Below are 25,087 nucleotides of genomic sequence, written 5' to 3' on the forward strand. Positions count from 1 at the left end.
GTAATGTTCCCCGCCCGTATTAACCAATCGACGCGTTTCGACCTGTGCAGTTGTGGTCTTTTTAATTTATTATTGTGTGCATATATATATATATAAGCTTGCGCATGATGAAATACATTTTTGAATCTTGAGCTGTTTGATGTATTCCCATAAAATAAACTCTTCCCCTGAAGAAGACCACATCTGCACGGGTTGAAACGCGACAAGGTTTTTTTTACATGGCTGACATCACTAATGTCATTGGGAGGAATTGAGTGCCATTGTTTGTGTCATTGGGAAGAATTGTGTCCCATTGTTGGTGTCAGTAGGAGAAATATACCCATTGTTGGTGTAATTGAAAGAAACTGTGCCCCATTTTTGGTGTCATTGTGAGGAATTGTGTCCCAACGTTGTGTCATTGGGCCCCATTGTTGGTGTCATTGGGCCCCATTGTTGGTGTCATTGGGCCCCATCGTTGGTGTCATTGGGCCCCATCGTTTGTGTCATTGGACCCCATCGTTTGTGTCATTGGGCCCCATTGTTGGTGTCATTGGGCCCCATCGTTTGTGTCATTGGGCCCCATCATTTGTGTCATTGGGCCCCATCATTTGTGTCATTGGGCCCCATCATTTGTGTCATTGGGCCCCATCATTTGTGTCATTTGGCCCCATCATTTGTGTCATTGGGCCCCATCATTTGTGTCATTGGGCCCCATCATTTGTGTCATTGGGCCCCAACGTTGGTGTCATTGGGCCCCATCGTTTGTGTCATTGGGCCCCGTCGTTTGTGTCATTGGGCCCCGTCGTTTGTGTCATTGGGCCCCGTCGTTTGTGTCATTGGGCCCCGTCGTTTGTGTCATTGGGCCCCATTGTTGGTGTCATTGGGCCCCATCGTTGGTGTTATTGGGCCCCATCGTTTGTGTCATTGGGCCCCATTGTTGGTGTCATTGGGCCCCATCGTTGGTGTCATTGGGCCCCATTGTTGGTGTCATTGGGCCCCATCGTTGGTGTCATTGGGCCCCATTGTTGGTGTAATTGGGAAGAATTGTACCCCGTCACTGATGTCATTGGGAGGACTTGTGCCCCGTCGTTGGTGTCGTTTAGAGGATGTGCGTCCCATCGATCGTGTCATTGGGCCAAATTGTTGGTGTCAGTAGAAGAAATTGTGCCCCATTGTTGGTATCAGTGAATGAAATAGTGCCCCAAGCAAGGGCCAGATAAAAGCAAGCAAAGGGCCGCATCTGGCCCCCAGGCCGCAGTTTGGAGACCGCTGCTATAGAGGGTGGGCTGTGTCTGCATAAGCGGAAAGAACGCGGTCAAGCCATTCTGCTGCTCAGTGTGGATCAGCGGACAGATTCCTCTTGGTGGGGTCCGCCCCATGTGAAAGGGGCCTTAGGGGATTATTTATATATATATATAAAAAAAAACTTGGACAGCCATTCGCTCAGGTTAAGTGCATTCGTTCTGTGTGAACGTAACAAAAAAAACAAAACAAATGTAATTAGGCTATATCCTGTGTTGTTCGAATGTAAATCATTGATTTAAAAACAAAAAATACCGCATTTGGCCACTAGACGGAGATGAGTGTCATAGCATTTTTTTTTCAAAAACAGTTCGCTCCCTCTAGTGGCAAAATACGGAATTTTCGTTTAAGTCCTTTACCGACCTTTGCTTTTTAAAGCGGTGGTTCACCCTTATTAACATCTTTTTAGCATAAAATGAGGCATAGTAGCGCGAGCTACAGTATGCCTGTCTTTATTTTTTTATCCCCGTACTCACAGTGTAATCGTAGAGACAAGATTCCGACTCCCCGCGGGGAATGGGCGTTCCTATGGAGAGGGAAGGTGATTGACGGCCGGCTCTGGCACGTCACGCTCCCCGAAGACAGCCGGAACAGGTCTCGGCTCTTCACGGCGCTATACGGCGCCTGTGCACAGACTATGCGCAGGCGCCGTGAAGCGCCAAGTCCTATTTCGGCTATTTCCGGAGAAGCGTGACGTGCCAGAGCCGGCCGTCAATCACCGAGGGGAGTCGGAATCTTGTCTCTACGATTACACAGTGAGTACGGGACTAAAAAAATAAAGACAGGCATACTGTAGCTCGCGCTACTATGCCGAATTTTATGCTAGAGGAAAAATTTTTTTTTTTTTTTATTAATAGGGTGAACCCCCGCTTTAAGTCTTACCTTCAGAGGCGGCTCTTTAATTAGACAAATTTGGCGGTCGCCTAAGACCTCGCACTCACAGGGGGCCTCGCGGCTGCCTAACTTACCCAATGCTTTACCCCAGTTTTGAGGGACAGGGGACCTTAACGCTGCTGTGCTCAGGCAGCGTTAAGAGAACTGTCTTAGGAGCGGAGCCCCCCCTAACAACCAGTGAATATCGGTGACCCCACCCCTTGTGACATCAATGACTCAGCATGCCCTCAGTCAATGACGTCACAAGGGGGCGGGTTCACCAGGTGACATCACCGGGTGGCCCCCGCCCCCTTAACTATTAAAGAGCAGGATCTGGAGGCCGCCTTGTTAAAGGGGGTTTTTAGAATGATCATAGAGGCTGTTCCGCCGCTTGATCGTTCTTATAGGTGACAGGAGGGGACGTCCCCCCCCCTCCCGCCGCCATCCGGTGCTTCTCCGGGCTCTCCCGTGCCATCGGGGATCAGAGAAACGATCGGCCATCTCCGGATGAGAAGCATAGAGATGACTGGTGACCAGATGGTCCCCAGTCATCTCTATGACCGTCGGAGGCTTGGGTGCGACGTTATGACGTCACACCCGGGTACCCAGAAGTAAACAAAGCCGCGATCGTGGCTGTCGGCATGTGATCAGTGATTTTTTTTTTCCACAATATCAACATTTCCAGCCTGGAGGAGAGATGTGAGGGTCTTATTGACCATCTCTCCATAAAGAGGACCTGTCACACTGATTCCTATTACAAGGGATGTTTACATTCCTTGTAATAGGAATAAAAGTGATCAAAAAAATTAAAATGTAAAAAAAATGCAAAAATTTAAAAAAATTAAGTAAAAAAAATAATATATATATATATATATATATATATATATATATATATTTTTGAATTTAAAACGCCCCCGTCCCCAGTAGCTCGCGCTCAGAAGCGAACACACACGCAAGTCCCGCCCACATATGTAAACGCCGTTCAAACCACACATGTGAGGTGTTGCCGCGTGCGTTAGAGCGCGTGCAACAATTCTAGTGCTAGACCTCCTCTGTAACTCTAAACTGGTAACCTGTAAAAAAAAATTGAAACGTCGCCTATGGAGATTTTTAAGTACTGAAGTTTGGCGCGTTTGACGAGTGTGCGCAATTTTAAAGCGTGACAAGTTAGGTATCTATTTGCTCGGCGTAACATCATCTTTCACATTATACAAAAAGACTGGGCTAACTTTACTGGTTTGTTATTTTTTTAATTCATGAAACTTTGCGAGATAAAAAGTTGCAATGACCGCCATTTTATTCCCTAGGGTGTCTGCTTAAAAAAAAAACAGGGGGTTCTGAGTAATTTTTGGAGCAAAAAAAATTATGATTTTTGCATGTTAGAGAGAAGTGTCAGAATAGGTCCGGTATGGAAGCGGTTAAAAACAGAAAATACCACATTTGGCCACTAGAAGGAGCTTAGTATCCCAGGAGTTTCCTGTAATACTTGGCTCCCTCTAGTGGCCAAATGTGTTATTTTACTCTGGGAATTTTAAAAATGGGAGACGCCCATTTAACCACTTAAGGACCCCTTCACGCCGATATACGTTGGCAGAATGGCACGGCTGGGCACAATCACGTACCTGTACGTCCCCTTTAAGAGCCCAGCGTGCCGCCGACCTGAAGCTCCGTGACCGCGCCCGCGGGACCCGATCGCCGCCGGTGTCCCACGAACGGTCACCGGAGCTGAAGGACAGGGAGAGGTGTGTGTAAACAAACCTTCCCCGTTCTTCACTGTGGCGCTGTCATTGATCGTGTGTTCCCTGATATAGGGAAAGACGATGAGTCACGTCACACATCCAGCCCCGCCCCCCTACAGTTAGAAACACATATGAGATCACACTTAACCCCTACAGTGCCCCCTAGTGGTTAACTCATAAACTGCAATTGTCATTTTCACAGTAATCAGTGCATTTTTATAGCACTTTTCACTGTGAAAATGACAATGGTCCCAAAAATGTGTCCGATGTGTCCGCCATAATGTTGCAGTCAGGGAAAAAAAAATCGCAGATCGCCGCGATTAGTAGTAAAAAAAAAAATATTAATAAAAATGCCATAAAACGATCCCCTATTTTGTAAACACTATAAATTTTGCGCAAACCAATCGATAAACGCTTATTGCGATTTTTTTTACCAAAAATATGTAGAAGAATACGCATCGGCCTAAACTGAGGGAAAAAAAATATGTTTTTTATAAATTTTTGGGGAATATTTATTATAGCAAAAAGTAAAAAATATTGAATTTTCTTCAAAATTGTCGCTCTATTTTTGTTTATAGCGCAAAAAATAAAAACCGCAGAGGTGATCAAATACCACCAAAAGTAAGCTCTATTTGTGGGGAAAAAAAGATGCCAATTTTGTTTGGGAGCCACGTCGCACGACCGCGCAATTGTCAGTTAAAGCGACGCAGCGCCGAATCGCAAAAAGGGGCAAGGGCCTTAACCTGCATATTGGTCCGGGTCTTAAGTGGTTAAGAATGCGGCCTAAAAAAAAGTGTTTATCGCACATAGAGCGGGCCATTGAAATGAACGGGCTGCCCTCTCTGTGTGTTGTGTGCACAAAAACGCTTGTTTCGGGAGATGCCAGCTGCGTTTTTGTTGCAATCGTAGCAACATCTCCGCCGTAGAATTGTTGTCGCCTCTTTACTTTTATGCAAAAAAAAAAAAAAAGATATTCAGGCGCAAAGTGTAGCAAATTGTAACAAGCAGAATTTATTTATTTTTTCATCCTCCGGCGATCCATTTCTGCCCGGGGTGGTGTCGGCGACGGCGCGACTGAAAGAGTTAACACATCACCATGAGTCCCCGGCTGCCCCTTCTTTTGGCTGGCGGTGTCAGACGCAGCCATTTGTGTGTATCTGTGCCAGTTCTCAGCAGGCGTGAGCCGCGCCGGTCGCACTCCCTGGGCAGGCGGAATGAGCGGGGCTCGTGTGCCGGGCACGGCGCGGCGGCGGGAGGCCGAGGAGGGCTCAGCGTCTGATACTCCGCACACACACACAGCCCTCATCGATACCTCAGACGCACAGAAAGTTCTGTTTATAGAGAGCGTGTGCGGGGCCCCCCCCGGAGCGAGGCGCAGCAGAGTTTATATAAGGACTAATCTAATTCATATAGAAATAGTCATGTCTACGTAGCGTCTCCGACACGAGGGACCGCCTTCCTGACGCTCGCTGGAGGAAGAAAGAGTCTAGGCAGAAGGCGTTATTTTTCTGCAAAAATAAAATAAAAACCTCATTAACCACTTAACCTCTGGAAGATTTACCCCCTCCCCCCCAACATGACCAGGCCATTTTTTTTGCACTGCGTTATTTTAACCGACAATTGTCGTACAACGCCGTACCCAAATAAAACTCACGTCCTTTTCCCCCACAAATAGAGATTTATTTTAGTGGTATTTGATCACCTCTGCGGTTTTATTTTTTTATTTTTTTTTGCGCTATAAGCAAAAAAAGAGCAACGATTTTGGGAAAAATAAAAAAACAATGGGCCAGATTCAGGTAGAATCGGCTTACTCTGCAGGGCCGTAACGTATTACATTTACGTTACACCGCCGCAAGTTTTACGGGCAAGTGCTTGATTCACACAGCACTTGCCTGTAAAGTTGCGGCGGCGTAGCGTAAATCCGCCCGGCGCAAGCCCGCCTAATTCAAATGGGGCGGGGACCATTTAAATTAGGCGCGTTCCCGCGCCGAACGTACTGCGCATGCTCCGTCCCTAAAATTTCCCGACGTGCATTGCGCTAAATGACGTCGCAAGGACGTCATTGGTTTCGACGTTAACGTAAATGGCGTCCAGCGCCATTCACGGACGACTTACGCAAACGACGTGAAATTTCAAATTTCGACGCGGGAACGACGGCCATACTTAACATTGGCTAGACCACCTAGGGGGCAGCTTTATCTTTACGACGCGTATCTCTACGGAAACAACGTAAATTTACAGCGACGGGCAAAGCGTACGTTCGTGAATCGGCGTAACGACTCATTTGCATGTTCTACGCCGACCGCAATAAAATCGCCACCTAGCGGCCAGCCTAGAATTGCAGCCTAAGATCCGACGGTGTAAGTCACTTACACCTGTCGGATCTTAGGGAGATCTATGCGTAACCTGATTCTATGACCCCATTGTTGGTGAGAGTGGGAGGATTTATGGGCCTCATTGTTGGTGACAGTGGGAGGATTTATGGGCCCCATTGTTGGTGACAGTGGGAGGATTTATGGGCCCCATTGTTGGTGACAGTGGGAGGATTTATGGGCCCCATTGTTGGTGACAGCGGGAGGATTTATGGGCCTCATTGTTGGTGACAGCGGGAGGATTTATGACACCATTGTTGGTGACAGTGGGAGGATCTAGGCCCCATTGTTGGTGACAGTGGGAGGATTTTTGGCCCCATTGTTGGTGACAGCGGGAGGGTTTTTGGCCCCATTGTTGGTGACAGTGGGAGGATTTATGGGCCTCATTGTTGGTGACAGTGGGAGGATTTATGACCCCATTGTTGGTGACAGTGGGAGGATTTTTGGCCCCATTGTTGGTGACAGCGGGAGGATTTTTGGCCCCATTGTTGGTGACAGTGGGAGGATTTATGACCCCATTGTTGGTGACAGTGGGAGGATCTAGGCCCCATTGTTGGTGACAGCGGGAGGATTTATGGGCCTCATTGTTGGTGACAGCGGGAGGATTTATGACACCATTGTTGGTGACAGTGGGAGGATCTAGGCCCCATTGTTGGTGACAGTGGGAGGATTTTTGGCCCCATTGTTGGTGACAGCGGGAGGGTTTTTGGCCCCATTGTTGGTGACAGTGGGAGGATTTATGGGCCTCATTGTTGGTGACAGTGGGAGGATTTATGACCCCATTGTTGGTGACAGTGGGAGGATTTTTGGCCCCATTGTTGGTGACAGCAGGAGGATTTTTGGCCCCATTGTTGGTGACAGTGGGAGGATTTATGACCCCATTGTTGGTGACAGTGGAAGGATTTATGGGCCTCATTGTTGGTGACAGTGGGAGGATTTATGACACCATTGTTGGTGACAGTGGGAGGATTTATGACTCCATTGTTGGTGACAGTGGAAGGATTTATGGGCCTCATTGTTGGTGACAGTGGGAGGATTTATGACCCCGTTGTTGGTGACAGTGGAAGGATTTATGGGCCTCATTGTTGGTGACAGTGGGAGGATTTATGGGCCTCATTGTTGGTGACAGTGGGAGGATTTATGACCCCGTTGTTGGTGACAGTGGGAGGATTTATGGGCCCCATTGTTGGTGACAGTGGAAGGATTTATGGGCCTCATTGTTGGTGACAGTGGGAGGATTTTTGGCCCCATTGTTGGTGACAGCGGGAGGATTTTTGGCCCCATTGTTGGTGACAGTAGGAGGATCTAGGCCCCCCTGTTAGTGACAGTGGAAGGATTTATGGGCCTCATTGTTGGTGACAGTGGGAGGATTTATGACCCCATTGTTGGTGACAGTGGGAGGATTTATGCCCCATTGTTTGGTGACAGTGGGAGGATTTATGGGCCTCATTGTTGGTGACAGTGGGAGGATCTAGGCCCCATTGTTTGACAGTGGGAGGATTTTTGGCCCCATTGTTGGTGACAGTGGGAGGATTTATGACCCCATTGTTGGTGACAGTGGGAGGATTTATGGGCCCCATTGTTGGTGACAGTGGGAGCATTTATGACCCCATTGTTGGTGACAGTGGGAGGATTTATGACCCTATTGTTAGTGACAGTGGGAGGATTTATGGGCCCCATTGTTGGTGACAGTGGGAGGATTTATGGGCCCCATTGTTGGTGACAGTGGGAGGATTTATGGGCCCCATTGTTGGTGACAGTGGGAGGATTTATGGGCCCCATTGTTGGTGTCAGTAGAAAGAGCCTCAAGGGCCGGATCCAGGCAAGCAAAGGGCCGCATCTGGCCCCAGGGCCGCAGTTTGAAGACCACTGATTTAGGCCAATATATATTGTTACATATTTTGTTCTGTGTGCCTAACCAGAGTTTGTGTGCACTGTGGGAGGTGCTTTTACTAGGGGAAATGATGGATTTTGCTCCCTGCTTTGCGGGGAAAGAAAATCTATTACTTCCCCACTGACAGGACAGAGCTCTGCCTTGTTTACATTCTGTATGCAGAGCTCTGTCCTGTGTGTCTTCCTCACGATCGGTGGGTGCCGGCCGTCATCCATTGGCTGGCACCCGCTGATCAGCATCTGCTGTATATAATAATCACAGCACCGACGGGTCGCCAGTGGCACGTGCGCATGCGCCCCCCCCACCCAGAAATTTCTGGATCATGTACCTACGTATTTCAGCGCAGCAGAATTGCATTGCCGTTGCATGTAAGTATGCAAGCGGTTAAAGTATAACTAAAGGCAACACTTTCGTTTTGGATGGAGTGGAGAGGGATTAGAACACGGTGTCCCCATTGGGGAGATTCCTCCACTCTATTTGTCCTGATTACTATTATCATTGAAAATTAAAGTAAAAGAAAATCAAAATGTTTGGGTTGTCCCCAGAGAAGTAATAGAAAAAAAAAAAAAGAAAACAATGGGGCAGATTCAGGTACCTGCGCGCCTAGTTACGGCGGCGCAGCGTATTGTATTTACGCCGACGCAACTTACAGCAGCAAGTGCAGTATTCACAAGGCACTTTCTCCGTAAGTTGCGGCGGCGTAGCGTAAATGGGGCCGGCGTAAGCCCGCGTAATTCAAATGTGGAAGGGGGGCGTGTTTTATGCTAATGTGTGCTGACCTGACGTGATCGACGTGTTTTACGAACGGGGCATGCGCCGTCCGTGTACATATCCCAGTGTGCATTGCTCTCAAGTATGCCGCAACGACGTATTGGTTTGGACGTGAACGTAAATTACGTCCAGCCCTATTCGCGAACGACTTACGCAAACAACGTAAAAAATGCACATTTCGAAGCGGGAACGACGTCCATACTTAACATTGGCTGCGCCTCCTAATAGCAGGAGCAACGTTACGCTGAAAAAGCCTTACGCAAACAACGTAAAAAACTACCGCCGGGCGCACGTACGTTCGTGAATCGACGTAACTAGGTAATTTGCATATTCTACAACGGAAGCGCCCCTAGCGGTCAACATAATATTGCACACAATTATACGCCGCCGCATTCAAGTTACGTCGGCGGAGGAAGCCTATTTTTTAAACGTATCTGCCTTTGAGAATCGGCGTAACGATACGCCGGCGCAGATTTCAAATTACGGCGGCGTATCTGGAGATACGCCGCCGTAAAAGCTACCTGAATCTGCCCCACTGCTGACACCAGTGGCGGAACTACCAGGGTCACAAAGGATGCAGTTGCAACTGGGCACTGTGGGGGGGACACCAAGATGGCAGGAAGGTGGCCCGCTGCAGGACCGTAATAAAGGGTCCCACGATGGAAGCAAAATGCCCTGTGATCAGTGGGACGGGCCCCGGTTGGGGACTAGGGGGGGCCCTTCATGACTTCTTGCACCGAGGCCCAGAAGGTTCTAGTTACACCTTTTGTCTTCTGTTTTGCAAAACCAATAGAATAAAATGTGTATATATATACATATATATATATATATATATATATATATATATATATATATATATATATAAAAATAATAATAATAATAATAATAATTCATCAGTAACCATAACCAGCACTCCGCCTCCATTTCCATACCAGTTCCATTATGTTAGTAAGTGCACATGGTTAGGATTGTATCCAGAAATGACATAGAAAACCTTTGGTGGCCCATTTTACTTCCCTAAGCCAGCAATGCTCTCATTATTATCTATCTTATTTAGACCTCGTTGACACTGTTTTATATGTTCTTTCTCACCTCTGAGAGCACGGAGGACGTGGGAAGTCGGGTCAGGCGCGGGGTAAGAGGTCCTCCAAAAAAAAAAAACGAGTCTTATTCTGTAATCAGCTCGGATCTCGGTAGGATTTAGACTTTTAGCTAGATTCAGAGAGACTTAGGCTGGCGTATCAGTAGATACGCCAGCCTAAGTCTGAATGTGCGCCCCGCGCTAATTTAAGCGTATTCTGGTAACCAGATACGCTTAAATTAGGCTCAGATAAGAGCGGCGTAAGTGTCTTACACCCTCGTATCCTAAAGTGTAATTTTTAGGCTGACCGCTACGTGGCGCTTCCATTGCGGTCGGCGTAGAATATGTAAATCACTACTTACGCCTATTCACAAACGTACGCCCGGCCGCCGCAGTACAGATACGCCGTTTACGTAACGCATTATCAGGCCTAAAGTTATTCCATCAAATAGTTGGAATAGTAATGTTAAAGTATGGCCGTCAGTCCCGCTTCGAAATTCGAAAATTTTACGTCGTTTGCGTAAGTCGTCCGTGAATAGGGATTTTACGTTGTTACGTCCACGTCGAAATCAATAGGCCTGTGTGGCGGACTTAGCCGCAATGTACACTGGGAAATGTAGGCGCACGGTGCATGCGCAGTTCCAAAAAAACATCAATCACGTCGGGTCAAGCCTCATTATCATAAAACACTCCCCCTCAGCCGAATTTGAATTAGGCGCCCTTTACGCCCGCCCCCGCTTTAGGCTACGCCGCCGTAACTTAGCAGGCAAGTACATTGTGAATCATGTACTTGCACCGCTAACTTAAGGTGGCGTAGCCTAAATGCCATAAGCTACGCCGCCGCAAGTATGCGCTCGCCATCCTGAATCTAGCTATTTGGTTCCAGGGCTTCTGTAGTTGTAGATTTATCAGTAAGATGAGGATAATCACTTCATATGATGAGGTTCAAAAAAAAACTGTACAAGCTTTTATTGTATTTCAAAAATATATTCAGGTTTATTTACTAAAGACAAACAGGCTTTCCACTTTACAAAGGAAATTACACTTAGCTCAGTGAATGTGGTGAAAATTCTCATTAAAAGAAACTAGGAATAAATCTATAACTTTTTTTTTATTTTTTTCAACGAGTACTGATACTTTTTTTTTCATTAGCACTCGCCGATACCAATTACTGATACCTGAAAAATGGGGAAACTAAAAACTGATACCTATTGCAACTACTTTGTTTGTAAAGACAGGTGTCCTAATACTTTTGACATAACATAGTATATTTTACGTGCACGTGACTGGATGTTGAAAGCCAGCAGAGCTTCACCTCATTCACTAAAATAAGTGCAAATTCTCTTGCAAAGTGAACACTCTATTTGACTTCAGTAAATCAACCCCATTGATCCAATAGAAAGAGCAATGACACTGTTCCCATGCCATTAACTCTTTTTTTCGTTCTGTACTCCGCAGGTGCCAGGAGGAGTGTCCCATAGGTACATATGGTTACCAATGTGCAGAACGGTGCGACTGTCAGAACGGCGCCAAGTGTTACCACATCAATGGGGCCTGCTTGTGTGAGCCGGGCTTTAAGGGCATCCTCTGTGAGGAGCGAGTGTGCGCAGAAGGACTCTACGGCCTCAAGTGTAACAAGAACTGCCCCTGTAACCTGACCAACACCCGCAGGTATGGACTGTGCGTTCTACAATTATTTCTGAGTTCTGGAAGTAAAGCTGACCTGAGTTTCCATTGCTGACCTTTCCCACTGAATACACGGTACTAGCCGCCTTACTGATCCAGTGGCTTCAATTAAATATGCTGGGCAGGAGCTCTAACTTCACTGGCTGCATACTTTTTCAAGATCAATGAATGGAAATAGGTTAAAGCCAGAGACTAGCATTTGTAAAGGTCAACAATGGCTACTAACATGTTTCTCCCCATACAGGTTTTCTTAAATATCACATGCAGGAAGTCTAAAGCTGGTGTAGCACCCTCTATTATGTGTGCTAGATGTAGATAGGTTTGTTGTTAGTGTAGGTAAAAAATTATTTGAGCTTAGGGCTAAGCCTAAGCTATGAATCTGGGTCAGGGCTCAGTGACTCAGGGCTGGGGGACTCATCCTAGCAGCCTCTCTGATGCCTCCCCCTATTTTCTGGGACATTGGAGAATGTTCTAGACATAGTGGGTTGGGAGGAGCTGCTTGGCATATTGATGAGGTCCTCAGCCAATCCCCAGTGAAGGGCTGGCAGAGGGCGGGCCACCTTATAAATAGGCATGAGTTATGCCAGCAGGGGCAGTCGGGTGGAAGATGGAGATATAGTGCTGTGGAGGCCCTTGAGGGTGCCCCCTAGTCTAGGTATTGACCTTGGGCCAGGGCTCGGGTGCTGCAAAAAACAATGAGGCACCATTCCTTCCACTGACACCATCAGTGGAGCACTATTCAGCCCATCGATACCAACAATGAGGCACAATTCCTTCCACTGACACCAACAGTGGAGCACTGTTCATCCCACCAACACTAACTATGGGACATTATTCTTACCACTGACACCAATAATGGCACATAATTCCTCTCACTGATATAAACGATTGGGCCCTAATACCAGTGATGGGCTACTATCCTCCTGACCACAAGGCGCTATTTTATTTTTTTACTCCCAATGACCTCCAAGCCTGAGTCATTGCCTACTCCCACTCCCACAGTCTAGTACCCCTAATGTCTGATGGAAATTGGAGAATGTTCTAGACATAGTGGGTGGAGGTTAGGAGGAGCTGCTTGGCATATTGATGAGGTCCTCAGCCAATCTCCAGTAAGGGCAGGCCACCTTATAAATAGGCATGAGTCATGCCAGCAAGGGCAGTCTGGTGGAAGATGGAGAAATAGTGCTGTGGAGGCTGTCAGTGGCCCTTGAGGGTGTCCCCTAGTCTGGGGATTGACCTTGGGCCAGGGCTCGGGTGCTGCGACCAACAATGAGGCACCATTCCTTCCACTGACACCATCAGTGGAGCACTATTCAGCCTATCGATACCAACAATGAGGCACCATTCCTTCCACTGACACCAACAGTGGAGCACTGTTCATCCCACCAACACTAACTATGGGACATTATTCTTACCACTGACACCAATAATGGCACATAATTCCTCTCACTGATATAAACGATTGGGCCCTAATACCAATGATGGGATACTATCCTCCTGACCACAAGGCGCTATTTTGTTTTTTTACTCCCGATGACCACCAAGCTTGAGACATTGCCTACTCCCACAGCCTAGCCCCCCTAAAGTCTGATAGACATTGGAGAATGTTCTAGACATAGTGGGTGGAGGTTAGGAGGAGCTGCTTGCCATATTGATGAGGTCCTCAGCCAATCCCCAGTGAAGGGCTGGCAGAGGGCAGGCCACCTCCTGAATAGACATGAGTCATGCTAGCAGGGGTAGTCGGGTGGAAGATGGAGATATAGTGCTGTGGAGGCTGTCAGTGGCCCTTGAGGGTGCCCTCTAGTCTGGGGAGTGACCTTGGGCTAGGGCTTGGGTGCTGCGACCAATAATGAGGCACCATCCCTTCCACTGACACCATCGATGGAGAATTATTCAACCTACCAATACCAACAATGAGGCACCATTCCTTTCACTGACACCATCGGTGGAGCACTATTCAGCCTATCGATACCAACAATGAGGCACCATCCCTTCCACTGACACCAACAGTGGAGCACTGTTCATCCCACCAACACTAATTATGGGGCATTATTCTTACCACTGACACCAATAATGGCACATAATTCCCCTCACTGATATAAACGATTGGGCCCTAATACCAGTGATGGGATACTATCCTCCTGACCACAAGGCGCTATTTTATTTTTTTACTCCCAATGACCACCAAGCCTGACACATTGTCTACTCCCACTCCCACAGTCTAGCCCCCCTAAAGTCTGATCGACATTGCAGAATGTTCTAGACATAGTGGGCGGAGGTTAGGTGGAGCTGCTTGGCATATTGATGAGGTCGTCAGCCAATCTCCAGTAAAGGGCTGGCAGAGGGCAGGCCACCTTATAAATAGGCATGAGTCATGCCAGCAGGGGAAGTCTGGTGGAAGATGGAGATGTAGTGCTGTGGAGGTTGTCAGTGGCCTTTGAGGGTGCCCCCAAGTCTGGGGATTGACCTTGGGTTCGGGGTGCTGAAGCACCATTCCTTCCACTGAGACCATCAGTGGAACACTATTCAGCCCACCGATACCAACAATGGGGCATTATTCTTTCCACTCACACCAATAATGGCGCATAATTCCTCAAGCCTGAGATATTGTCTACTCCCACTCCCACAGTCTAGCCCCCATAAACTCTGATGGACAGCAAACTGGCCCTTTTTTTTGAAAGTTTGGAGACTTTTTCTCCAGAGGAACCCTTGAAATAATTCTCACAGCTCCGGAAGTCCTTACGAAAACGAATTCATTAGGGGCAATGGGAAAAATTCTCCTTTCTTTGGTAGTCAGTGTAAAGAAAACCCTTGTTATAGTGATGAACAGAATGCAACCATTACAGAAAACCAAAAAGACTTTGGTGCCATGCTGCTGGTTCTGCCAAGTGGCGTTGGCCTTGGAATTAGTCAGGCATCGGCATCAGATGGGAGGTCAATCGGTCCCAGCTGAAGGAACCCTAAGCCTCCTCTGAAGGAACCTTAAGGTTTCACAGTAACCTTGGTTTAGAATGGCTGGCGTAGACAGCCTATTGCTTTTAATAGGCCTTTCATAATATACAGTACAGTGGAACCTTGGATTACGAGCATAATCCGTTCCAGGAGAACGCTCGTAATCCAAAGCACTCGCATATCAAAGTGAGTTTCCCCATAGAAGTCAATGGAAACAAAGATAATTCATTCCACATTGACTTCTATGGCATGCAATACCGCATGTGGCCAGAGATGGGGGAGGGCGCCAGACAGCCTCAGAAATATAGTGGAACCTCGGATTACAAGCATAATCCGTTCCAGGAGAATGCTCGTAATCCAAAGTACTCGCATATCAAAGCGAGTTTCCCCATAGTAGTCAATGGAAACTAAAATAATTTGTTCCACATTGACTTCAATGGCATGCAATACCCCATGTGGCCAGAGGTGGGGGGGCGCCGGAGAGCCTCGGAAACAGCCGGAAAGGACAGAGGACCGCTCAGCTGACCTTGGCAAACCTAAGAAAGGCTCAGGAACTGAGTATTCCCATGTCTTTCCGAGTACTTCCGAAACGGCTACGATCGGCGCCGTTCGGCTCCGGCGCCCCCCCCCCACCTCAGGCCAAACGCGGTACTGCACACCGCTTTGGCCTGAATCCTGCTGATTTTGCGAGACAACACAGCAAACCGAGTTAGGATTTTTCTAAATACAGCGCTCGTATTGCAAAACGCTCGTTAACCGCGTTACTCGCAATCCGAGGTTCCACTGTACTCCGAAAGGCTCTGGAACAGCTCGGCTGAACTCGGAAAAACCTCAGGCTCGGGAACGGAGTATTTTTTCTGAAGTATTTCCGAATTGCCCCGATCGGTTCTGCTCGGCTCCGGCGCCCCCCGCACCTCTGGCCAAATGTGGTACTGCACGCCACCATTAGCTTGAATTCTGTTAGTTTTGTAAGACAACACTCGCAAACCAAGTCAGATTTTTTTTTTTTTTTAAGTTGCTCATTATTGTTAACCGCGTCACTCGTAAACCAATGGAATATTATACATAAGGATGGTTCACCATGAGCTGGGGCTAGATTCAGATAGGTTAGCGGATCTTTAAATCCATGTAACCTATCTCAATTACGATACGCCGCCGCAATTTTTGAGGCAAGTGCTTTATTCAGAAAGCACTTGCCTGTAAATTTGCGGCGGCGTATCGTAAACCCCCCGGCGGAATTCAAATTCCGCGGGTAGGGGGCGTGTAAAATTAAAATCAGGCGCGTCCCTGCGCCGAATGAACTGCGCATGCGCCGTCCGTAAAATTTCCCAGCGTGCATTGCTCTAAATGACGTCGCTAGGACGTCATTGGTTTCGACGTGAACGTAAATTACGTCCATCCGTATTCGCGAACGACTTACGCAAACGACGTAAAAAATTCAAAATTCGACCCGGGAACGACGGCCATACTTAAATTAGGATACGCCGCATATAGCAGGGGTAACTATACGCCGGAAAAAGCCGATCGCAAACAACGTAAAAAAAAGCGCCGGGCGGTCGCTCGTTTCTGAATCGGCGTAACTCCTCATTTGCATATTCCTTGCGTATACAAACGGACGCGCCACCTAGTGGCCAGCGTGAGATTGCAGCCTAAGATCTGACGGTGTAAGTCACTTACACCTGTCGGATCTTAGGGAGATCTATGCGTAACCTGATTCTATGAATCAGCCGCATAGATGCGACCGGCCAGACTCAGAGATACGACGGCGTATCAGGAGATACGCCGTTGTTTCTTCTTTCTGAATCCGGGCCACGGTCTCTTTTACATTCATATTTAAAAACATTAAAAAGACGATATATATATATATATGCAGTGTAACGTTGCTCTGCAGAATCTGAATTAAACAGATCACAACAGTTAACGGAAACGCCTGGCAAAAAAAATCAAACCGACACGTTGAAAAGCGTTGTTCCAATTACATGAGGCTGCCCATAGAGACGTACAGTGGATGGGCATAGAGACGTACAGTGGATGGGCATGGAGGACAAAAAAATGAATCTTCTTTTATAAAAATAATTAGATGCCGAGGCGCAACTAAAAGCCACAGGGCCCGGGTTCAAAATCTGAACAATTGGCTTCCAAAATTTCATGCAAAGCCACATGAATGTCCTGCTTAACTCCTGGCTTGATAACATATAATAATGTCATAATACAGTATATTATTTTCAGTATTATTATTATCATACACAAAGTGCAGTTACAATACAATTCAATACCGCAGGGTTACAAGGGCCCTGCTCATGACAGCTTACAATCTAAGCAGTGGTGCTCAAAAATTTTGGGGGGGGCGCAAACGAAAAAAAAAAAAAAAAAATTTGCAGCCTCACTGTGCCCATCAAATGCAGTCACTTTGCCATCAATTGTCACCACTGTGCCATGCCATCAAACGCAGTCACTGTGCCATCAATTGTCACCACTGTGCCATGCCATCAAACGCAGTCACTGTGCCATGCCATCAAATGCAGTCACTGTGCCATGCCATCAAACGCAGCCACTGTGCCATCAATTGTCACCACTGTGCCATGCCATCAAACGCAGCCACTGTGCCATCAATTGTCACCACTGTGCCATGCCATGAAATGCAGTCACTATGCCATCAATTCGCATCACTGTGCCATGCCATCAAACGCAGCCACTGTGCCATCAATTGTCACCACCGTGCCATGCCATCAAATGCAGTCACTATGCCATCAATTCGCACCACTGTGCCATGCCATCAAACGCAGTCACTGTGCCATGCCATCAAACGCAGTCACTGTGCCATGCCATCAAACGCAGCCACTGTGCCATGCCATCAAACACAGCCACTGTGCCATCAATTGTCACCACTGTGCTATGCCATCCAACGCAGCCACTCTGCCCCTCAATTGTCGTCAACTGTGCCAATTGTCACCACCGTGCCCTTTAATTGTCGCCACTGTGCCCATTATTGCCACTGTGCATGTCACTGTGCCCTTTAATTGTTGCCACTGTGCCCATTGTCACCACTGTGCCCTTTGTCACCACTGTGCCTATTGATGCCACTGTGCCCTTTGTCGCTTCTGTGCCCATTATCGCCGCTGTGCCCTGTAAAATGCACTTACCTTACTCCTTCCAAGTCCCTCGATGTCTTCTCCCGCCTTGGTGATGCTTCAGCCAATCAGGTTACCGATAACCAGAATCGGGGAACCTGATTGGCTGAGACGGCCGTCAGTCTTATCCAAGGAACGCACCCCCGTACGTTCCGAGGGTAAGACATCCGGGAGACGAGGGCTGTACTCGGAAAGCCTCTCAGAGCCAGCAGCGGCACTTCCGCACAGCCAACCAGCTGCTGTTATTCAGGTGGCCGGCGCTCAAGTTCCGGCCATCTCTGAATAGACCAGCGGCAGCTATAACATACATTCGTGCAATGCATGAATGTATGTTATTAGACTCAGTGGCGGGCGAGAGTCAGAGGGGCGGCGCTACAGCGCCCTCTATGGACGAACCGCCACAGAATCTAAGGGTAAGGGGAAGTGATCCAAAAGGTAGTAACTGTGTGGGGAGGAGTTTCGAGACAGTAAAATGCGTTTTTTTGGCAGGAGACGGGATAGGCCTCTCTGAAGAGATGAGTTTTCAGGGATCGCTTTAGTTCACCCATTTAAAAAAAAAATGTTTTCTCCCCTTAGCTTCCTGCTCGTTCGGTCTAGGGGAATCGGCTATTTGTATTAAAATATGATCCGTACTTACCGTTTTCGAGATGCATCTTCTCCGCCGCTTCCGGGTATGGGTCTTCGGGAGCGGGCGTTCCTTCTTGATTGACAGTCTTCCGAGAGGCTTCCGACGGTCGCATCCATCGCGTAGCCGAAAGAAGCCGAACGTCGGTGCGGCTCTATACTGCGCCTGCGCACCGACGTTCGGCTTCTTTCGGAAAATCGTGACGCGATGGATGCGACCGTCGGAAGCCTCTCGGAAGCCTGTCAATCAAGAAGGAACGCCCATTCCCGAAGCCCATACCCGGAAGCGACGGAGAGGATGCATCTCGTAAACGGGTAAGTACTGCTCATATTTTAAAATAAATAGCCGATTCCCCTAGTAAAAACGAGCAGGAATCTAAGGGGAAAAAGTGCCCTCTAAGGGTGAACCCCCGCTTTAACCACTTAAGGACCCCCTACCGACTATATACGTTGGCAGAATGGCACGGCTGGGCACAGGCACGTCACCTTTAAGAGCCCAGCTGTGGGTTGCGGGCGCGTGACCGCTGCCCTTTCTACTGCCCTTTCTACTGCTCCGTGAATTGAGGGCAGCGCAAAATATTTGCGGGGGCGCAGGGCAAAATCGTTGCCCTGCTCCCCCGCAAATATCGCGCAAATGTACCTGAATCTGGGCCATTGCTTTGCGCAGCCGTGCCATTCTGCCGACGTATATGGTCGGCAAGTGGTTAATGATTTTTTGGTGAATGAGTAGGGGTACAATGTACCCCATACCCATTTTCATGGGAGGGGGGGCTGCCAGGATCTGGGGGCTTCCAGATTTCGATAAGCCCCCTGCCTGCAGACCCCCACAACCACCACCCAGGGTTGTGGGGAAGAGGCCCTTGACCCTATCAACATGGGGACAACTTGCTTTCGGATGGTGGTGGGGGGGGGGGGGGGGGTTGCCGCAAATAATTGTAAAATATAGAGTGTGGCCCTTGTATGGAAAAGTTTGGAGCCCCTCTGATCTGAACAGATGCTGCCCATCAATATGCAATGCTTCAGAATCCCTGAAAGTTTTTTAGTCTGATCCGGAATCGAAGTCTCGGCAGGATTATGTGAGCCGCAGTTTTCCTTCCTATTTTCTCGTTCTTTGTTTGCAAAATAATCTCTCTCTCTCTCTCCTTCTTCGCACATTTAAATAATAGATTTTTCTCCCCGAGGAGCCAGGTTACGGCAGATGAATGAACTGCAGGGCTACTGCGGGTGAATGAATTGCAGGAAGTAGGGTCCCAGCCTTGCCGGCCGCTGACACCACGATGTATGGCTTTAATTAGTGCTCCGGCGCACCCCACCGCTCCGCACTCACAAGTCTTTCTCTCTCTCTCTTTCTCTCACAGCTGCCACCCTCTGTCTGGGGAGTGCACCTGCAGGGCAGGTTGGAGCGGCCTCTACTGCGAGGAACCCTGCCGCCCCGGCTTCTACGGAGAGGGCTGCCAGCAGCTGTGTGCCTGCTTCAACGGGGCCGACTGCGACGGCGTGACCGGGAGGTGCCTCTGCGCTCCAGGGTACACGGTAAGAACGGTCATAGGGGGCAAGAAGTCACATAGGTTGGGCTTTAAAAAAAATAAATAAAAAAAAAAGGAAATGGCAGTAACCTGTAGCAACCAATCAACATTTATTGATCTGAGCTCAGCGGAGGGGAATTAATTGTTTTTTCTGGGCTGCTGCACTTTGCACATGGCCGTTGTTCTTTTAACCAAAGTCCAATAGCGCGCCTAGACCGGTCTCCGGGGGAGTCAACTGGAGCCTTCAGCCTTATAGATCTTTTGTTTCAAGTGTTTACGTCTTAATATTTCTTTATAATTACATTGAATTGTGTTGGAAAGTGCGCCTTGGGCGTCAAACAGAGGTCCTAGGCTAGAGGTATGCGTGAGAATCAGCAAACCTTTTATATAGGGAAGGACAACATACAGTCATATGTAAAATTAGGGGTATGAACAATGGGCCAGATTCAAGAAGCAATTGCGCCCGTGTAACCATAGGTTACACGGCGCAATTGCTTACTTGCTCCGGCGTAGCGAATGCTCCTGATTCAGGAACATCGCTACGCCGACTGCAGCCTAAAATCTGCGTGGCATAAGGCTCTTATGCCACGCTGATTTTAGGCTGCATTCTTGCGTTGGCCGCTAGGCGGCGCTCCCATTGTGATCAGCGTATAGTATGCAAATTGCATACTAACACCGATTCACAAAGTTGCGCGGGCCCTGCGTACGCAAGTTACGGATTTTCCTACGGCGTCTTTAGCGTAAGTCTGCCCCTTCTAATAGCAGGGGCAGCCAATGCTAAAGTATACCGCCCTTCCCGCGTCGCGACGTTCAAATTTTACGTTGTTTGCGTAAGTGATTCGTGAATGGCGCTGGACGCCATTCACGTTCACTTTGAAGCAAATGACGTCCTTGCGACGTCATTTGCCGCAATGCACGTCGGGAAAGTTTCCCGACGGAGCATGCGCTCTACGCTCGGCGCGGGAGCGCGCCTAATTTAAATGATTCCCGCCCCCGGCGGGATCATTTACATTGCGCGCGCGCTTACGCCGGGCAATTTTGCCGGCGCGCCCTCGCAATTTACGGAGCTACTGCTCCGTGAATTGAGGGCAGCGCAAAATATTTGCGGGTGCGTAGGTCAAAAACGTTGCCCTGTGCCTGCGTAAGAAAGGCGCAGATTCTTACTGAATCTGGGCCAATACATATTGATTTTCTCAGTAATAAGAAGTTAACGCAACCTCTGCGGGGGACGGGTTTTAAGCTGAACTCCAGAGATTACGCTCTGTATTGTCAAAAGTATTGGGACGTCTGCCTTTACACGCACATGAACCTTAACGGCATCTCAGTCTTATAGCTAGATTCAGGTACGGCGGCGCATCTTTCCGGCGGCATAGCGTATCGTATTTACGCTGCTACGCCGCCGTAAGTAAGTGAGGCAAGTGCTGTATTCACAAAGCACTTGCCTCCTAAGTTACGGCGGCGTAGCGTAAATGGGGCCCGCCTAATTCAAATGAGGATGAGGGGGCGTGTTTTATGTCAATGGGGGGTGACCCGACGTGATTAACGTTTTTTACAAACGGCGCATGCGCTGTCCGTGTACATATCCCAGTGTGCATTGCTCCAAAGTACGCCGCAAGGACGTATTGGTTTCGACGCAAACGTAAATTACGTCCAGCCCCATTCACGGACGACTTACGCAAGCGAAGTAAAAATTTCAAATTTCGACGCGGGAACGACGGCCATACTTAACATTGGCTAGGCCACCTAGGGGGCAGCTTTGTCTTTACGCCGGCGTACCTCTTACGGAAACGGCGTATCTTTACTGCGACGGGCGCGCGTACGTTCGTGAATTGGCGTATCTAGTAATTTACATATTCTACGCCGAACTCAATGGAAGCACCACCTAGCGGCCAGCGGAAAAATTGCATCCTAATAGCTAGATTCAGAAAGGTTTACGCCGGCGTAACTAGATACGCCGACGTAACTAGATACGCCGCAGTAGATACGCCGACGTAACTTTGAATCTACGCCGTCCTAAATTTAAGCGTATTCTGGAAACCAGATACGCTTAAATTAGGCTAATATACGAGCGGCCTAAGTCTCCTACGCCGTCGTATCTTAGGGTGCAATATTTACGCTGGCCGCTAGGTGGCGCTTCCTGGCCGTGTGTATGCTCCATCGCAGTGTTTCCCATAGGAAAAGTGATGGGTTAAAAACCGCCGGGATACCGGCGGGAAAAAAAGAGAGCTGGTTCTCTTTTTTTTCCCGTCAGTTTTCCTGTCGGGAAAACTGCGATGGAGCATACAAAAGGCCGGTTTTCCTGGCCAAAAGCTCTCATGGCATTTTTCCAGACGTGAAAACCGGTTGTGTGTATGAGGCTAAAGACTGGGATGCCAATAAAGTTTTATGTGCGTGTAAAGGTAGGCGTTCCAATACTTTTGACAATGTAGAATATTTTGCCAGGTGCTGTGTCTAGCTCTTGCCCTTCTGCATAGTAACCCCAGGGAGTCGCTCACTTGGCCACCATTCAGAGAACACCTTGCGTTTTTTTCTAGATTAATGCAAAGCATTCTCTGATATTGTTGCAGCGTATTTATGAATGAAGCTTGCAACCCTTTTTTCGCAGGGCCGATCTTAGGGTCACATGCGCCTGGGTGCAGAAATATTTCTGGTGCCCCCCACATGGGCGTGGTCGTTTTACTAACTCCTCCCCTTTACAAATGTTTCTATGGCAACGACTCAACCACAGAGATGCTCCCCCCACAAAGTCTTCATTACCCCGGGATCCTTACATGATCTCTTATCAATAAACAAAATACAGGAAGAGAAGAAGAGTACTTTATTGGGACCTGGAGGTGGGCCTCTCTGATGGACACAGAGAGGGCTTCTGTTAGATGTTCGGCGCCCCCACCTCTGCAGGCGCCTGGGTGCAATGCACCCTGTGCACCCTGCCTAGGATCGGCCCTGCTTGTTTGCATGCTTGATTCATAGGCCCCGTACACACGGCCGAGGAACTCGACGTGCCAAACACGTCGAGTTCTGGGATGAAGCCGCCGAGGAGCTCGGCGGGCCGCCTTCTCCCATAGAACAACGAGAAAATAGAGAACATGTTCTCTATTTTCTCGACGAGTTCCTCGGCGGCTCCATCGAGCCAAAAGTGTACAGACGACAGAGTTTCTCGGCAGAATCCGGGTTTTGACCGAGTTTCTCGGTGAATTCTGCCGAGAAACTCTGTCGTGTGTACGAGGCCATACAGGACAATCCTGACTTGTCCAGCTTGTCAAACTAAAAGCTGAGTCCCACAGATCACACAGGAGGAACCACTCTCTGGGTGTAATAGTTAGATGCTAAGGCTGGAATCACACCTTTCGTGCTTTTGGATTTTGCTTAAAATTAATAAACACGCATCCTAAGTTCTAAAACTGTACATAACCCCCCCCCCCCCCCCATCAACATGCTGGCTAACCTGTGCACTGCAAGGATTAGGATAAAGGGTTAATTTTAAGGGCGTGGTTAATTGATAAGTGTTCGGGTTCCTGTTAAGATTTAATTAAGGGGTTCATTTGAAGTGTTGGGGGTTGGGTATGTGGTAAGGATTTGGTTAGTGGTTATGGGCAGTGGTGTCACTAGGGGGTGGCTACTGGGGCTTTAGCCCCGAGTCTCTTACCTAGGGTTGTATATATATACACACACACACACACACACACATACATACTATATACATGTGTATGCCTGCCCAAGCGTATGACTTTCTTTACTTGCTATGGGCTCTACCCCCAGATCTTTTGTAGACCTAGCAACACCCCTGGTTATGGGGTTCACTTTAAATGTTTGTTCAAAAGGTAAGTGTTGGGGTGTGTAGATTCTGGGCTAGATTCAGAGACAGTTACGCCGGCGTATATACGTAGATACGCCGTCGTAACTCTGAATCTGCGCCGTCGTAAATTTAAGCGTATTCTGGAAACCAGATACGCTTAAATTAGGCTAAGATACGAGCGACGTAAGTCTCCTACGTCGTCGTATCTTAGGGGTGCATATTTACGCTGGCCGCTACGTGGCGCTTCCGTCGATTTCCACGTAGAATATGCAAATGAGCTGGATACGCCGATTCAGGAACGTACGTGCGCCCGGCGGATTTTTTTACGTCGTTTGCGTAAGCCATTTTCGAGCGTAACGTTACTCCTGCTATATGAGGCATAGCCAATGTTAAGTATGGACGTCGGGACAGCGTCGAATTTTGCGTCGTTTACGTCGTTTGCGTAAGTCGTTCGTGAATAGGGCTTTGCATAAATGACGTTCACGTCGAAAGCATTGGCTATTTGCGACGTGATTAGGAGCATGCGCACTGGGATACGTTCACGGCCGGCGCATGCGCCGTTCGTGAGAAACGTCATTTACGTGGGGTCATGTTTTATTTACATAAAACACGCCCACCTCTTGACAATTTGAATTCGGCGCGCTTACGCCGGCAGATTTGCGCTACGCCGCCGCAACTTACGGAGCAAGTGCTTTGTGAATACTGCACTTGCCTCTCTAAATTGCGACGGCGTAGCGTAAATAAGATACGCTATGCCCGCACAAATTTACGTGGCCCTACCTGAATCTAGCCCTAAGTGTCAATAACGGTTGGGTTAAGGGGTTCAGTGGAGATGTTAGTCGGTAGAATAATTTTTGTCACCCCCAACATCTTCTAATCCAATCCTGGCACAGAAAGGATGGAGCACAACAGTGGCCCGGATTCAAGAAGCAATTGCGTGTGCGTAACCATAGTTACGCAACGCAATTGCTTACTTGCGCCGGCGTAACGACTTCTCCTGATTCAGAGAGCTCGTTACGCCGACTGCAGCCTAAGATACGCGCGGCATAAGGCTCTTATGCCCGCATATCTTAGGCTGCATTCTTACGCGGGCCGCTAGGTGGCGTTCCCGTTGTGCTCAGCGTATAGTATGCAAATTGCATACTAACGCCGATTCACAACGTTACGCGAGCCCTGCGTACGCAGTTTACGTCGTTTGCGTACAGCGGTTTTCTATTAGCAGGGGCAGCCAAGGTTAAGTATACCCGTCGTTCCCGCGTCGCGAAATTTAAAATTTACGTAGTTTGCGTAAGTGAATCGTGAATGGCGCTGGACGCCATTCACGTTCACTTTGAAGCAAATGACGTCCTTGCGACGGCATT

The 25,087-nt window shown here is 48.3% G+C and overlaps 1 protein-coding gene across 3 annotated transcripts in view; it reads left to right on the plus strand.

Annotated features, from left to right (window-relative positions):
- MEGF11 (multiple EGF like domains 11) overlaps nt 1–25,087 on the plus strand; it is a 766,818-nt gene that overhangs the window by 472,766 nt on the left and 268,965 nt on the right. For all 3 annotated transcript variants that reach the window (XM_040342265.1, XM_040342267.1, XM_040342266.1), the window contains exons 9-10: nt 11,470–11,682; nt 19,763–19,937. In XM_040342265.1, the coding sequence (XP_040198199.1) occupies nt 11,470–11,682; nt 19,763–19,937 (388 nt within the window). The remainder of the gene's footprint in view (nt 1–11,469; nt 11,683–19,762; nt 19,938–25,087) is intronic.

This window comes from Rana temporaria, chromosome 3 (genome assembly GCF_905171775.1).
Source record: "Rana temporaria chromosome 3, aRanTem1.1, whole genome shotgun sequence".
Classification (NCBI taxonomy): Eukaryota; Metazoa; Chordata; class Amphibia; order Anura; family Ranidae; genus Rana; species Rana temporaria.